General features: G+C 39.1%; 1 protein-coding gene across 4 annotated transcripts in view; it reads right to left on the bottom strand.

The window, feature by feature from the left end:
* Positions 1 to 17,346, bottom strand: part of LOC127420603 (cyclic AMP-dependent transcription factor ATF-7-like) — a 50,099-nt gene that overhangs the window by 27,610 nt on the left and 5,143 nt on the right. For 2 of the 4 annotated variants that reach the window (XR_007893827.1, XM_051663027.1), the window contains exon 1: positions 2,114 to 2,205. Coding sequence is in view for 2 of the 4 variants with exons in the window: in XM_051663027.1 (XP_051518987.1) it covers positions 2,114 to 2,161 (48 nt within the window). In the remaining 2 variants the exon portion in view is untranslated. Of the gene's footprint in view, positions 1 to 437; positions 586 to 2,113; positions 2,206 to 17,346 lie in introns of those variants that run through there. The other 2 variants (XM_051663028.1, XM_051663029.1) reach the window with 2 other exon arrangements.

Below are 17,346 nucleotides of genomic sequence, written 5' to 3'. Positions count from 1 at the left end.
AATAAATGCCTTAACTGCATTAAATATATTAATATCATGCATTGACAGCTGAATGCTTAAAGATCCATGCTCCAGAATACATTTTTGTAAAACAGCTGTACAGGGGTAAAAAATAAATAAATATGTATTTGCTTTGGTCTCGGTGACCTTTCATTGGCAGTTTGTCTCACAAATTCATCACGAATTTGGTGTGAACAGGCCTTTAAGTTTGTTCAAATCCCTAACCCTAAGCATGAGCAATAATAATAATAATAATAATTATTACCTTAGATATCTGACTTATTTGGTGGTGCTACAGTGGTGGTTAGGCCCCTTCATTTATGTGAGCAAAATGGAATTATTCTGCTCAAAGTCTGGCTCAGGTCAGAGCACGAAGAGGTAAACAATCTTAATCCCTGTGGTTTCTGAGAAAGAAACATCTGCAAACAACTACTTACGTAAATTATTCATCAAGCTCATGTTGTTTCTCTCAATTCTCAAGCCTATGCTGCCAATGGTATAGTCAAATGATCATTGTTGCATTTGGTACAGGATGGGCGAGGTGTAACTGTTAAATTGTCGTATCTCAGTTCGCACTACGTCTCGCATGCTGTTTTCTATGTAAGAGTGAAAGAACATTTAGATCAAAACCACAAAACAGACATCACTGTTTCACAGAGTAGGATAGGTCTCTCAATCACTTCCTCTTTCAGTTTCAGTGCCATCAAAGCAACACAATCCACCAAAGGCCACATTGTTTTTCAATTTGTGCCTTCTTTTGACCTACTTCACTGGCAAGTTTGACATAACCAGGCTCAACAATAAGGATGGCCTGATGGTATGTGCCCTATCATTTTCCAGCAAAGGTCTATGTAAGTAGGGGATAATGTACAGTCAGCCCGACAGTGTGATCAGGACCCAGACGCAAGGTGAAGCAGAATCTGACGTACTGGTACAAATTATGTCAGCAGAAAAAATCCTTATTGTTGAGCCCTGCATAAATATGTTAATATGCATCAATAAGCTCAGCATCTGCACGGACAGGACAAGTTTAGACGATAACTGTGCTGCAATTACTCATTGTCTAAGTCAGTGAGTCAGAGAGTGGGAGAGACGTTAGCATAGTTTCACAAGTGCTCTATTAGCTCCATCAGTGTGGCCCCAGCCTGCAGTGTGACAAAAACAACACGTTTACATAATGGTGCACAAGTGGCCTACAGCTGGTACGCCTCACTCCATACAGCCAGACAGACATATTGCCATCGTACAGCTGAGAGCACTGTGAACAATGTGCAAGCCCACAGTCTCCAGTAACCAGAGGAGAATGGCCTCTGAACTAGGGATGGGTCGCAATGGTCAATTAAGGCAGATTTATACTTCTGTGTCGAACCTACACCATTAGTTCATGTTGGCGACCCCCTGTTGGCACCCCCCTTTGTGTTGTGTTTTACTGTACACCTTACTGTCAAACATACGGACAAAAGTTCTCGAGTAGAATACAACAAATGTTGTGTCACTCTCATACCACACTTATATTGCGTCTAAGCCCAGGGAAAAAAGCACAGAGTTTATCATTTGTAAACAGATGTGTCTTTTTGTCTTGTTTTCACTTAAAATAAACAATAAACAATAAACAGAATATAAAAAACAGCAAATGCACCCGAAAAAACAAGTCCAAATACAAGATGACACGGTCACTGATCAGTTGATACAATGCATACTGTAGATTTTAATGCTAAAGAAAAGTTAATACATTTTTTAGCAATTTTATGAAAATGTAATTTACTTTTATTTTAAATTGTGAATTATATATATATATATATATATATATATATAGCAGTTCCACTTTTAAAAACATGTCACTTCTCTGCGCTCTGTTCAGCTGTTTTTGAATGCAAGAACAAGTCTTATGTAACGGCCCCCTAAGACACATGTCTGATCAAGGTCAGGTAAACACGAAACCAGTCTAATTATACGGGGCTTCCTAAAGACCAGTTAGTCAACTAGTTATTCGGGCAACCCAACGGCTAGTCGGTTTTAAAAATATGTCTCTACTCTGAACCAGCACAGCACACACCCATATTCACTCACCCACCCACACCTGAAACCCAAGACAAATAGAAAGCAAACTTACCTGCCCACAGCCGGGAGCACTGCACACAAAAGGTCTGTCGTCCCCCATCTTTGCAAAGACTTTGCAATGTAACTGTGGAAGAGGAGAAGGCGAGAACATTATTGGTGGTATCCTTGATGTTGCACCCCAAGAAAAAGCTCCAAAAAATGTTCTACAGTTGTTTCCACAAAACAAAACAGAGATGCTTCTGGCTGTATCCTCACTCAGCACAGGAAGCAATGGGTGTTTAAAAATAATGGGAAGAAGTGTGCACACGCATTTTAGCACAGCAACTACAAGTTTCCCTGGTGATACTTCCTTCACACTGGGGGCATCTGGCAGACCAATGGCGTACAGTTTACAGATGAGAGGGCGTTCAAGATTTGCTTAAAGCAAAGCAATCCCTTTTTCCCTGTAATTCTGGCCCCTCCTCTACTTTTCATTGTAGTCCTCCAGTTATCTCCTCGAAGCTCTTCTCCAGCAACTCTAGTGCCACTCTACACCTTTGTAACTCCTCCACAGTCATTCTCTGAACTCTTCCACCCGCTTCTCAGGCTCAAATATCAGCAACCGCACTCCCAGACGCTCATTACTTTTCAAAGGAACTCAAGCCATCTACATCAACATCAAGAGGTTGAGCTGGTACTGTTTTGCCAGACGCCAGGAACTGACTTAAAATAGAGAAACGATTGATTGATTTCACCATAATGATACAACTGAATGCAACAGGAGATTGTAATGAGAGTAAGTGTTGTAAATGATGAATGGACAGCGTAATAATTGTAATTTGGGAGAGACATTTCTGGAATTAGCCCCTTCTGGGACATTTCTGGAATTAGATCCAGAAGAATGGCATGCAAGTGCACTGGCCTGTCAAAGACACTCCCTCTTTTCCTATTAACTGAAGTTATTCCAGACGAACTGCCAGCACTGTCCACACAAACAGACACATGCTCAACATTACTCTGTAATCAAACAACACAACAGGTTCCCTGGACTCTAATGGACCCATGATATGGTATATGTTCAGAATAGGGCTGGATGATATAGCAAAATTAAAAGTTACCTTGATATTATTCAGCCTTTTTATGAGACTCATTATATCATAATTATGTCTAAAATATCAATCAAAATCTAGGCATGTATTCCTCATTGTTTTTCACTAAATAAGCTCTAGGAACAATATTAAATCATTCATTAATATGCACCAAAATAACGAGCTACATCTAGTAAAAACCAGCAATATTTACCCACACATATATTTACTAACACATGAAAAATACACTTCCATTAACATTTTTGAGTGATGACACAAACAAATCGTTGAGTCAGAGTTTAATCAATTCATTTGAAATGATCACGGAAATCAATCAAATTTACCAACTCTATCGGCATTTTCGCTAATGAAGTTTAAATCAGAGTCACTATTAGAATAACTAACATAAAGATTTTTGTCTAATAGTGTCATTCCAAAACAATGTTTTCCTGTAATGATTTCTAATACAGAATTTTTCTACAAGAAGTTTCCTACATGAAATTTTCTATGTATGTATTTTGACTTGGATAAGGTCTTTGGTGTGTATTTCTCTGTTTACGACTATATAATGGTTGGTTAAGAATATTATCGTAGTCCTTTACGTCTTCAAAGGTATTTTGTGGTACATGTTTACAAAAGGTATATTTTGATGTTTAGAAGTGGTTTAGAATGATGTTTAGAAATGGACTGGACCCATTTACTTCCATTGTAAGTGTCTCACCGTCACTGTGGTTTCTGCTTTTTTTTTTTTAAAAAAAACAAGTGACAAGTTAAAATATTTTTTTTGTAGTAAACAACACCGTTGATTGAGTTTAACTTGTATTAAACTTGGGAGCATTCCTTTATGACATGGTCTTTACTCTTTAGGAAACAAAAAAATCACTTTAAAACTGTAATATTTGCTATGTTGCTTAACTGTATATCGGCAGTAAAATCATCATGAATATGTCATGAATATTTGTTATATCAGCTAACTCTAGTTCAGAATCTATTGGAAGCATGTATGATACACTTATATGTTCAGTATCCTTTATCGATGTGTTCATGAGTCTAGGGATGTCGCGATTACATGGTTTAGAAGTGTTTATTTTGGTCGAATGGTATCTTTACAGCATCCGTGCAATGTGTGATTAGAATAAAATGTTTCTTTTGTTGTTTTTGATCAATAAGTGACTGTAGAGAACAGAAAGAGTATTACAATAGACATTATTCAATGGTAAATGGATTGCGTGCAGCGTGGGTCTAGCCTGTAAACACCAATTCACAGAAAGAGTAAAAACTTTTGCTCTCAGCACGCAGTGAAAGATCTTGGTGCTGACTTGAAAAAAAATACCAGCTAGTGGCTAATCACACGCATTTTAGTTGCATATGCAAGTAATTTAGGGTGAGGGTTGCGGATTGAAGAAAGAGCGATCTTGGGATTTTAAGGACTGACATCGGGATTCTTCAAATGAAGATTGCGATTAAGTGGAAAATCTATATTTTTGCTCAGCCATTGAGCCAAACGAGTGAGAGAGACCAAGCGTTTTTGCGAGACAAACTGGCTCAGTTTCAGTCTCACTCATAGAAACTCTGACTGCACTGAACACTGCTTTCAGTGTTTGCACTTATTTAGACCACCTGCTTCTTCTTTACTGAAATGCTGAACATGAATACACAAATATTTAAATATAAATATCGATACATGGATCTAAAGTATCGATACAATACTGTTAGAATAAGTATCACGATATATCGATATTTGATTGTTTCGACACAGCCCTATGAAAAAGCACCTTAAATCGGCTGTTTGGGAGCATTTGAATGACTGAGGGTTACTGAAGATGACGGATGTAAAACACGCAGACAGATGTCAAATAAATGTACACATCCTACAAATGGGACAGGATGTTCCACTAGTCATCCAACAACAACCTACAGTGAGTTTAATATTTTTAGCTGTGGTGCTTTAAAGGGATGGATTGAGAGATGCAACTTTTTGAAATGTACTTTTGCGTGTAGTTACTATCAGCATGATCAACTCTGAGAAGTTGCGTCTTAAATCATCCTCATTATTTAAAGCATTGCTTGTGTACAAAATCACCACATTCAACAATACATTTCAATTTGAGTGATTTTCGGACTTTAAATAAGCCTGCTGTAAAGCAATGTTCCCATTATTATGCATAGTCCACACTCACAGGTTATTAGTGAGGTGTTGTGGACAGATTAAAGGACAGTATTTTTATTGAGTCTGTTGCACATTCTTTATGGTGGGGTGTCTGACAGACAAGTGATTGCTTTAATAAACTGTTGCAAAAGAAAAAAACTGTCAGATGCTGCGAACTACATGACGTGCACCCACAATAATCTTACAGTTATGCACTTATAAAGGGACTCCACATTGTAGCGAATTATTCTGCACCCTGGAATGTGTGTAATCAGTGATGTGCCCAATGTTGGAGCGGCTTTTATTACATACCTCCTATTTATTTGTCATTTATTTATCAGTTTTCCTATTGTAGAGCTGCGAGTAGCATCCATATATCCCACTAACACATTCAATTGTGATATGATATGACTTTTATTGCCTCAGTGCTGTTGCATAATAAAAACATTTGCAAATTATCGTAAAACCGGTTAACTGCATTTTTTTTCCTAATCTAACCATCAAAAGCTTACACCGCAGCATCCCTACATGTGTCTTATATTAAGTTGTGCTGGCCTTTAACAAGCTTGACTGGGCCGACTGAAAATGTCATCTACAGCAGTTCAGCTTAATCTCCTCTTTCACTCCTTTAAACCCAAAGCTCCATGTAAAGAGGTTGGGGAAAAAGTAAAATGTTCATTAAATTTATATGGAAGTAAGGAGGAGATGAGAACATTAAAGATTTATCATGCCCCACCAGCTCGGAATGATGTCTGGTGAGTTACACAACTACCACAGCAAGCACAAGGTGAAGATTGTACCAAACATCTTTACTGCAGGTACACTGCCTGGCCAAAAAAAAAGTTGCATACTCTAATTTTTCATTGGACCGCCTTTAGCTTTGATTACGGCGTGCATTCGTCATGGCATTGTTTCAACAACCTTATGCAACGTCACAACATTTATTTCCATCCAGAGTTGTATTCATTTTTGGCCAAGATCTTGTATTGATGATGGGTGAGTCGAACCACTCCGTAAAGTCTTCTCCAGCACATCACAAAGACTTTCAATAGGGTTAAGGTCAGGACTCTGTGGTGGCCAATTCATGTGTGAAAATGACTCCTCATGCTCCCTGAACCTCTCTGTCACAATTTGAGCCAGATGAATCTTGGCATTTTCGTCCTGGAATATGCCCGTGCTGTCAGGGAAGAAAGAAATCCATTGATGGGATGACCTGGTCATTCAGTACATTCAGGTAGTCAGCTGACTTCATTTTATTGCTGCATAAAGTTGCTGAGCTTGACCTGACCAACTGAAGCAACCCCAGATCATAACAATGCCTCCAGTGGCTTGTACAGTGGGCACTAAGCATGACGGGTGCATCGCTTCATGTGCTTCCCTTCTTACCTTGACAAGCCCATCACTTTGGAATAAGGTGAATCTGTACTCATCAGACCACATGACCTTTTTCCATTGTTCCACAGTCCAATCTTTATGCTCCCTAGTAAACTGAAGTTGATTTTTCCAATTAGCCTCACTAACAAGCGGCATTCTTGTGGCCACAAAGCTGTTTAGTCCCAATCCTGTAGATTCTCATCAATTGTGCATGTGGAAATTCTCTTACTTTCACTATTAAACATAGCCGTGAGTTCTACTGTCGATTTTTTACGATGTGACTTCACCAAGCGTTTAAGTGATCTCTGATCATTCAAGATTTTTTTCCGACCACATTTTTTCTGTGAAGCAGATTATAATCTGGTGAAATTTGATACACCCAGTTACACATTTGCCCTTTGTTGCAAAACATGGCAAAGAAGTCAAAATTCTCGGGCTTTGGAGACATTAAAAGACACTTACGTGTTCAGGATGAAAGCCCCGACAGGCCTAAAGACCAGGGACTCGATTTAGATGGTGCGGCGGGAGAGGAGATCCAGCGTCGGTTGTCCCACATTTCGGTGATGTTGACGAAGATTCTTGCTGACTTGGAGGATCTCGCTGTAATACGTCGATCGATCACGGCGATGGAAATAAAATTCTCCGAGTTAGGTACAAGAGTGACTGATGTTGAAAACGAATCGATTTTTTAGAATCTTCGGAGAGGGAATTAACAGCTAATCCGCCCGCGACCAAAGTTGATTTGGAACATCTCCTTGAAAAGCTCGAAGATCTTGAAAAATAGAAGCCGCAGGAATAATGTTTGAAATGTTGTAATTCCTGAGCATGAGGAGGGCAGAGATACGGTGAAATTCCTAGACAAGTTTTTCCCGAGTTTGCTCGACATAACAGGCCACAAGCTGGAAATCGAGCGAGCTCACAGAGTGCCGGCTCGGAGATCTGCTGAGGGAGATAGGCCCCAGATTTCTGAGATCATCCGATAAAGATCCTGTGTTGCGCCAGGCGAGGAGCAAAGGGAAGCTTTCTTGGAAGAACCATAATATTTTCTTGTTCCTGGACTTTGCGAGTTCGACAAGAGAGAAACGCGATCGGTTCAAGGAATGTAAGAAACTCTTACATCAGATAAAGATCTCGTTTGCTCTAATGTTTCCTGCCAAACTGAGAATAGAAACGAAGGTCGGTCGCAAAGTATTTACATGTCCAAATCTGGCAATGTCTTTTATAGAATCAATGACTGAGTAAACCATTGGATGTTTCTCATGTGAGTAGGCCTGACTCACTGAACTCTTGAGGAAGCTGGGCGACATTTTGGGTTTTTTGCGTTGGCTTCGCTGAGCAGCTGGAGCTTGTTTTGTGAATAACACTTTTCCTTAAAGAAACTTTTGCATTGATGAAAGATGACTTTTGCATTGAAGTTCCCGGACAGATTGAGAGTACACACTACAGATGACCGCAAAATATCTACATGCTGCTCACACAAAGGATGTCTTTTATGAAGTCGATGGATTATGTAAGTCATGGTATATACTTTTATGCAGCCTCCGAGTGAATTGACTCGATCATCCGGGGAACCGGGATGCCGGTTTTGTTTCTTTTTGTATTGGTTCCGCCTAGTGGCTGGAGCTTGTTCTATTGAATAACACTCCTTTGGAACAGCTGTGGATTAATCTGTTCGTTCTTCGTACTTATTCCTCCTGCTGGCTGTAGTTTGTTTTGTTGAGTTTTTTTTTTTTACGAGACTTTGGAATGATTACGTCATCCGCTGAACTCATAACAGCCGGCTCACGGAACATTCGTTTGTCTGTCCGAGGAATCTGAATGGTTTTATATCAGCTGAAATTTGTTTTGTGGAAGATCACACCTTTGAGACAGTTCTGTAAATGAATCTACACATTCTTTGTGTTCATTCTTCCTATTGACTGGGTTTATTTTACAAAGTATTTTCTGTTATGTAATTTTGCCTCACAAATTTGTGAGGCAAAATTGAGCAATCCGATGGCAAAGTTGTCGTGGGGACTCGAGGGCATTCATGGACCTTTTGAGTTTAGAGGGATTGTCGCCGGTTGGCGCTTTCATGCGCGGGGTTAATGCGCACGTTTTTCTTTTTTCTGTTTGTTTTGTTCGGGGGGATGTTCGGGGGTTGATTGTTTCACTAATGGGGAATGTGGTCTGTATAATTTTGTTTTTGACACACAATTTATTTTTTCTACAATATCAATATGTCAGATGTTAATATGAGTGGATTGACTCTCTCCACGTGGAATGTGAATGGGTTGAGGCACCCCATAAAAAGAAGGAAGGTTATTGCTTTTCTTATACGTAAGAAATATGATATAGTGTTTCTTCAAGAAACACATCTCTCCCCGCAGGAAGCTGAAAAATTTGGGAAGATATGGGGTGGACATGTTTTCTTTAGTACTGGCTCAAGTAAGAGCAAGGGAGGCATTATATTGGTAAATAAACATCTACAACTCAAATGTCTCCAACAGATTAAAGATAAATTAGGAAGAGTAATTATTGTGTTAGTTGAAATTCAAGGGCAAAGGTTGATTTTGGCTAATATTTACACACCTAACGCTGATGATCAGGGCTTTTTTATAGATCTTGAAGGGATGTTGCAAGCCACTGGCACCCCTCATAATATAATATCGGAAGGAGACTTTAATCTTTTGATGGATTCAGTCCTTGATCACAGTGAAGCAAAAGTGTGCAAGCCCCCTAGAACAACACTGACGCTTCACAGGATGTGTAAAAATCTTGGTCTTGCAGATATTTGGAGACTTTTGAACCCATCTAGTAGGGACTATAAATTTTTTTCATCAGTCCATAAGATTTATTCTAGAATATATATATATTTTGTTATATCCAAATCCCTTATTTCATCTGTTGTTGATTGCTCAATTGGAAATATCTTAGTCTCAGATCATGCCCTGGTGAGTTTAGAGGTGTTGCCATATACAGAGAAAAAGAAATCATATAGTTGGCACCTTAATGTGTCCCTTTTGCAAAATCCTGATTTCCAACAAATGTTAAAGACTGAAATCAGTGTTTATATGGAGACCAACTGGTCCTCAGTATCCTCTGTGGGCGTGGCTTGGGAGGCACTTAAGGTGGTTCTTAGGGGTCGGATCATACAGTATGCCTCATTCATCAAAAAATACAAGGCACGAGAACGCGTGAAGTTGGAAGGAAATATTAAAAGTGCTGAGGCATAGCTGAAGCGCCGTATGTCATCTGATGGCCTCAGAGAATTGACCTGATTGAAATATAGATATAATACTATTTTGTCACGGAAAGTGGAGTTTTGGTTATTCAGGGCAAGACAGTCATACTTTGAGTCAGGTGATAAAGCAGGAAAACTTTTGGCTAGATATATAAAGCAGAGAGTCTTTTTCTATCATTCCCTCAGTGAAATCTGCTTATGGTGAAATATTTACCTCAGCTATTGATATTAATAATGCCTTTAAAGAGTTCTATCTTGATCTCTATGGTTCCACGTCTTCATCCACTGATGAAGATATTAGGAACTTTGTGGAACCATTAGATCTCCCTAAACTGACAACTGAGCAAAACAATTCTCTTGATTCTGAGATAAACTTGGAGGAGCTTGTTGAGGTAATTAAAGCCTTGCCTACAGGCAAGGCTCCGGGGCTTGACGGCTTTGCCGCTGAGTTTTTCAAATCTTATGCTACAGAACTGGCTCCACTTTTGTTAGAAGTTTATACAGAATCATTAAAGAATGGAAAGCTTCCACCAACCATGACACAAGCCCGGATCAGTCTGGTTCTTAAAAAGGACAAAGATCCAAGCGAGTGTAAAAGTTACCTCCCAATTTCCCTAATCCAGTTAGATGTAAAAATTTTGTCCAAAATTCTGGCTAATCGATTAAGTAAAGTTATGACATCACTTATACATATAGATCAGGTGGGGTTTATTCGAGGCTGTAGTTCTTCTGATAATATTAGGCGTTTCATCAATATCAAGTGGTCAATAGCGAATGATCAATCTCCGGTTGCTGCCATCTCTCTTGACGCTGAAAAGGCGTTTGATATGGTAGAATGGGATTATCTTTTTAAGATTTTGGAAAGGTATGGGTTCGGGAATACATTTATCGGTTGGATTAAGTTACTTTATAGACACCCTGTAGCAGCGGTGCAAACAAATGGGTTAATTTCAGATTATTTTACTCTGGATAGGGGCACCCGGCAGGGTTGCCCTCTTTCCCCATTATTGTTCTGTCTTGCCCTGGAACCATTAGCAGCCGCAATAAGAAAGGAGGATGATTTTCCAGGGGTGACTGCGGGAGGTGTGGTGCATAAGCTTCTGCTTTACGCAGATGATATTTTATTATTCGTCTCCGACCCCACTAGATCCATGCCTTGCCTCCACAGAATTATTAACTCCTTTTCCAAATTCTCAGGATACAAAGTCAATTGGTCTAAATCCGAAGCTTTGGCTTTAACAGCGTACTGTCCAGTAACGGCCTTCCAGCCAGGTGCCTTCCAGTGGCCCAAACAGGGAATTAAGTATTTGGGAATTTTATTTCCAGCAAATTTGTCTGATTTAGTTAGAGTTAATTTTGATCCCTTAATAAAAAGGTTTTCGAATGATGTGGACAGATGGGCTTCATTACACTTATCGATGATTGGGAAAGTTAATGTTATTAAAATGAATTGCATTCCAAAATTTAACTACCTGCTACAATCTCTCCCTGTAGATGTCCCTCTCTCTTATTTCAAGCAATTTGATAGCATAGTGAAGTCCTTCATTTGGAATGGTAAACATCCCAGGTTAAATTTCAGTAAGTTACATAGGCCGATTGACAAAGGTGGGTTAGGCCTATCCAAGATTTTATTTTATTATTATGCATTCAGTCTTAGACATTTGGTTCATTGGTCGCTTCCACCTGAGAGAGCTCCTCCCTGGTTTTGTATTGAAAAGGAAGTTCTTGCCCCTATCTCGCCACTGCAAAGCCTTTCGATTAAACTAGCTGGAGAGGTTAAGTCGCACCCCGTTATTTTGCATTTGCACTCGATATGGACAAAAGTGTCCAGAGTGTTTAATTCTGATATTTATTTCAACGTAGCCTTAAGATCCAAGAATATTGGCTGAAGGTGCAAAGTTTTGTGTGTGATGTGTTGGGCACTCAGATCTCGTTCTGCCCCAGACTCTGTATTTTGGGAGATAGGGAGGTTATGGATTTGGTAGATAAGTACATGAAGGACTGGGTTTTGACCGGTGTGATGATTGGTAGGCAGGTTATTTTGAGGAGTTGGAAGTCGGATGGAGCACCCTTGTTCCCGGAGTGGTGCGCGGAGATGGGGAGGGTGGCTGCCTTCGAGGAGGGGTCGAGCATTAGGATGGGGGTTAGGGAAACTTACAATAAGAAATGGGGCAATTATTTACCATTTTTGAGGGAATCTTGAGGTGGGGCGATGGAGGGAGTAATTTAGAGTTTAGTTTAGTTTTTTAGTTTTTTTATTATTATTATACTTGATTATTGTGTTATTTTATGTTGTTGTTTTAGTTTTCTGTGTGTGTGTCTATATTCTATTGACCACAGGGGTGTTCGTGGGGGGGTCAGGGTGGGTTGAGAGTTTGGTAGGAGGAGGGGATATAGTGGGGGTTTAATGTTTAAAGTTTTTGATTCATTATATACATGTTGTTGTATTTTTTGTGTTCATTTATGAATCAATAAAAATGTTAATAACAGAAAGAAGTCATTTGAAACAACAGATATGTGGTATGAGTAGCTGACATTCTAGGTAACACAGTGCTATAAAGTTTACAGTAAACAACAGCAACTGCTCTCAAGAGTCTCAGAATCTGTAGCTCCTAAAATCAACTGTGTTCATGTGTCCCGTGTGGCATGTCGTGCAGATATGAGCTGAAATTAGCAGCCATTGCCAAGACCCTTGTTCTGTTTTCCATAAAGAAAATAACTGCATCTTGTTTGCCTCATAGGGGGCTTTCACTTTGGCAGTTTAGTTCGAAACAGAGCACGATTCACATGAAAAATTGGTAATGTGAAAGCTGTCATGCGGACCGGGGAGCGCACCGCGGTACCGAACCCGAGACTACCTGCAGGAGGTGGTCTGAGTTCGGCTGCAATGCAACTGTAGCGTGATTCGTGTGAATGTGAAAGCAACTTGGACTCGGGTGCGCACTCGTTCAGGAAGTAAAGTTACCTGCGCATGCATTTTAGCCAATGACGACATCATTAGTTTCGACTAATAAATATAGGGTATAATAGGAGATGACAGTGGCAATAACTTCACCTTGGACACGAGCGTGAGTAAGCGTGCAGTGTCAACAAAGATGCAGATGAATTCCTTGCAATCAGCTGTCTCCTCAAAAAACGCCGTTTGCGAGCTGCAGCAAGCAGCCTTCCCCTGGACATCTAATGAGTTACACCATGAAGCGCACATATATGCAGTTGTCGTTCACTCTGCTGTGCATAATGGCACCAAAATAACAAAAAATCAAAAAGCATGATGAGCCGCGTTGTGTTCTCCATGCGTGTTTATGATGACGTAAGATGAACGCAAATGGACCGGGGTTCGATAGAATCAAGTGAGTGTGAAACCAGACCAACGCTGCGGGAGGCACCGGGAACAATCGCACTCGGAATCGGACTGCAGCAAACGTGCCCAGTGTGAAAGCCCCCTTAAAGATCCTTCCTTTATGGCTGAGATCAAAGTGACATACAACTAAGCAGCTTGATTTCTTGCAGACCTCACACGCTCTGCAAGCCAGGCAACAGCTTGGTGCCAGAGCTTTCAGACTGGTTGCAATCCACACAGTTAATTTTGTCAGAGAAGTGCAAGGAAACCATTTACAAATGAAAACCACCAACCATTCCTTATAACCTTGGTGTAGTGTCCACGTCTCAATGAACAAAAAGTAGGGGAGCGGGCTCACAGTATACTCTGAAGTTTCCCATCACACTGGAACCCTGCAATAAATCAGAGATCGTCCCACCTGCGTCTATGTGTATTACACTGTCCATCCAGAACAAAAATACAGCCCTGATGAATTATTCACAAAAACAGTCTAGAGTAATCTAAGACCATTTCCTGTTATGATTAAGGTTATGTTAGCAATATAAATCAGAGGAAGCATTTGAAACTACTTCCAAATAATCCTTAATAAAACCCTTATTGATCAAATGATGACCTCCATAACCGAGGGATGCTGACGGAACAAAGTGTGCCCAGGGTTCGTACAGATGCTTCAAAGTTAAATTCAAGGACTTTTCAAGCACATTTTTATTTGTTTTCAAGGACTATGCTCGAGATGTCATTAAAACTAATTTTTTAGTTGTTAATTTTAAATAAATATATTTTATTCATTCAGTTCATTTATTTTTATAAAACACCACTTATTACAAGTACAACATATCTCAATGAGCATCTTTAACTACATATTCTCAGTAACATTTCTTGGTTAATTCGTGATGAAATTTATGTGCAATTGTAGTGTGCTCCCTTAAAACGCACTTCGCTTCCCAACAAAAGTGAATAACTGGGTCCGTAAACAGCAGTCCATATGACTCATGTGCTGTGTTCCATGTTTTCTAAAGTCACTGACCGATATTGCAAATGGGTCATTCTCAAAATATTTTGACTTTTCAACTTACAAAATTTTCTGTTCAGTTCAGTTTTTGCATATAAGCGCTGAGGGTAAACATTTTGTAACATGTTGACATTCATTTTTATTCATTAAGGACAACTTGGCTGTTGTTCTTTCTTTTATTATTTTATTTTGTTTCACGAATGAAGCAAGTTAACACTAAGTTAACACTAATGAGGGTTAGATGCCAAATATTTTTGTGTGAAAATATTAGTTAAAATGTGAATGAATAACTTTTTAACATGCTGGGAAAAATCACTATATGCATATTTAAGCAGCCTCTGAACTTTGACCAACTTTTTGTATTTAAAAAAAAAAATGTTAAAACATAAAAAAAAAAAAAAAGGTTTTAACATTGATAACAGCAATGCCATGAAATTACGGGACAAACAATCTTTTTAAATTATTTAAATTATTAATAATAATTTTGTTTGGCTTTTTTGTACACTTGTTCGGCCTTGCACTAATGCTTGTTTTAAAATTTTTAAAATAAATACATAAATAACTTTATATGTCACAGAAGTGGTGTACCAGATGAAGGGGACAAGGATTTTTTTCAGGCAATTAACAAATTCAAATATATTTTCTAAAAGATTTGCAAAACAAGAGTCAAGCCATTTCATATAATTAAAGGTTAGGTTATAGAATGATACCTTTTTATGTATTTATTTTGCTATTTGAAAGCTTTTTCATGACTAAAAAGTCAAAGGACATGTTTGTCATCATATTTTGAAATTGACCCAAATGTTGTCAGAAATAACCTATTTTGTGAGACACAAAGCTTTCTTTACACAAGGAGGCGCTAGACGGCTCACAACGGCTCACACTCTTTTGTAAGTCGCTTTGGATAAAAGCGTCTGCCAAATGAATAAATGTAAATGTAAATGTAATGTAAATGTAAAACTGAGTCCTCCATTGATCTGCATTCAAATCTCAGAACGTTTTACATCTCATATAATTTATTCACTCTGGAGAGTAATTTTTAATTAAAACTGATAGTTGCCAGGATTCATACTTGCTAAATCCGCCACAGCAGTATCTATAAAATATATATTTTTTAAATCCTCCATTAACAATTGATTGTGATTGGCCCATTCTGAACAGGGCTGCCAAAAGTAACAGGTGCCACGTGACAGCGCCATCTATGCGCTGTTGCTACAGCAGTGGTCTAGTGGTCTGTTTTTCCGAAAATAAATAAATACATTTAATTTATTAAATTTTATGAACTTTTTAAGCACCTCTTGGTAAAAATTGCTATTTTCAAGGGTTTTCCAGGACTTAAATTCGAAAAAGCCAAATTCAAGTACTTCAAGCACCTTGTACAAACCCTGTGTGCCTAAAAAGATGAAGGAAAAAAATCCAAAACAATTTGGGCCTTTTTGTCACTTTTTGATTTAGTGATAGATAGACAGGACAGAAAATGATGTAGAGAAGAAGGGGGGTGAGATCGGGAACTGACGCAAACCAAATTCGAATGTGTGTTGCCCACATAAGAACCTCTACTCAGTGTGACGCTGCACATACACTAGTTGCTAGGCCACAGCACTGACAACATTCACCATCTTTGATAGTTCTACTGAAGAAAAACAACAGCTGGGTTTGTCTATCACTGAACATTTAAACAGGATGACAGCTGGCAATAGTAGCAACACTGCTTTGTTTGACATCTCAAAACTCAATCAGGGTTCACACACCTTTAGACCAATGAACTCCATTACTTTTCCATTTCCATTTGCATTTAATAATTTAGCAGGCGATTTTATCCAAAGTGACTAACAAATGAGGGGGTTATAAAAAAAATCATACAAGAGCCAACAATATTAGCAGGACCGCATTACCGAATTTTAAGAGTAAATCATAAGTTTTACATAATTTTTCTAGTCATTTGTAATTACTGAATAAGAAGTTTTAGAGACATTTATTAGAGATTGCACTCACAAAGAGCAATTTAAATGAAATCTTTAAGAGCTGTATACAGTATAACACTCTGTATTAACCGGACGTGCCGTGACGGCTTGAGGCTGTCTACACTGGAAGAGTCGAAGTGAACATTTTAAATGACATGCAGAAAAACTATAGGCCCCATCAGGTATGAGCTAGAGAAACATTTTCTTTTTATATAATTGTTATTGTAGTGTTACTGTTGCTAAAACTGCAGATGTGCCTACATGTGGTTAGAAAGATAATTAAAACAGTAGACCAGAAACATCACAAGCTGGCTTTAATATAACAGTCAGAAGCTATTAAAATACAAATAAAACTAATGGCAGAAAGAGTCACACATATGATATTTGCTAAGTAAAATCTTTCTATTCACTGTAGACATTTCCTTTTTAAAGGAATGTTCCAGTTTCAATACAACTGAATACTATTTAGACAGCATCTGTGGCGTAATGTTGATTACGACAAAAAATAAATGTGACTTATTCCTCTCTTTTCTTTCTTCAGTAAAGCAACAATTGTGTACAATAAGGCATTTACAATGGACGTAAACAGGGCCAATTCACAAAACTTTAAAATACACAGTTTCAGGGGGCCTGGGTAGCTCAGTGGTAAAAGACGCTGGCTACCACCCCTGGAGTTCGCTAGTTTGAATCCCAGGGCGTGCTGAGTGACTCCAGCCAGGTCTCCTAAGCAACCAAATTGGCCCAGATGCTAGGGAGGGTAGAGTCACATGGGGTACCCTCCTCGTGGTCGCTATAATGTGGTACGTTCTCTGTGGGGTGCGTGGTGAGTTGTGCGTGGATGCCGCGGTGGATGGCATGAAGCCTACACACGCGCTATGTCTCCGTGGCAACGCGTTCAACAAGCCACGTGATAAGATGAGCGGGTTGATGGTCTCAGACGCAGAGGCAACTGGGATTCATCCTCTGCCACCCGGATTGAAGAGAATCACTATGCGACCATGAGGACTTAAAAGCGCACTGGGAATTGGGCGAAACCAAATTGGGTGAAAAAGGGGAACCCCCACCCCAAAAAAAAAAAAAAAAAAAATACACAGTTTCAAAAGTATAGCCACAAGACATAATGGAAAAGTTCAACCAAAAATTGTAATTCTCTCAT

This window comes from Myxocyprinus asiaticus, chromosome 29, assembly GCF_019703515.2.
Source record: "Myxocyprinus asiaticus isolate MX2 ecotype Aquarium Trade chromosome 29, UBuf_Myxa_2, whole genome shotgun sequence".
Taxonomy (NCBI): Eukaryota; Metazoa; Chordata; class Actinopteri; order Cypriniformes; family Catostomidae; genus Myxocyprinus; species Myxocyprinus asiaticus.
This window is presented reverse-complemented; position numbering and strand designations above follow the sequence as displayed.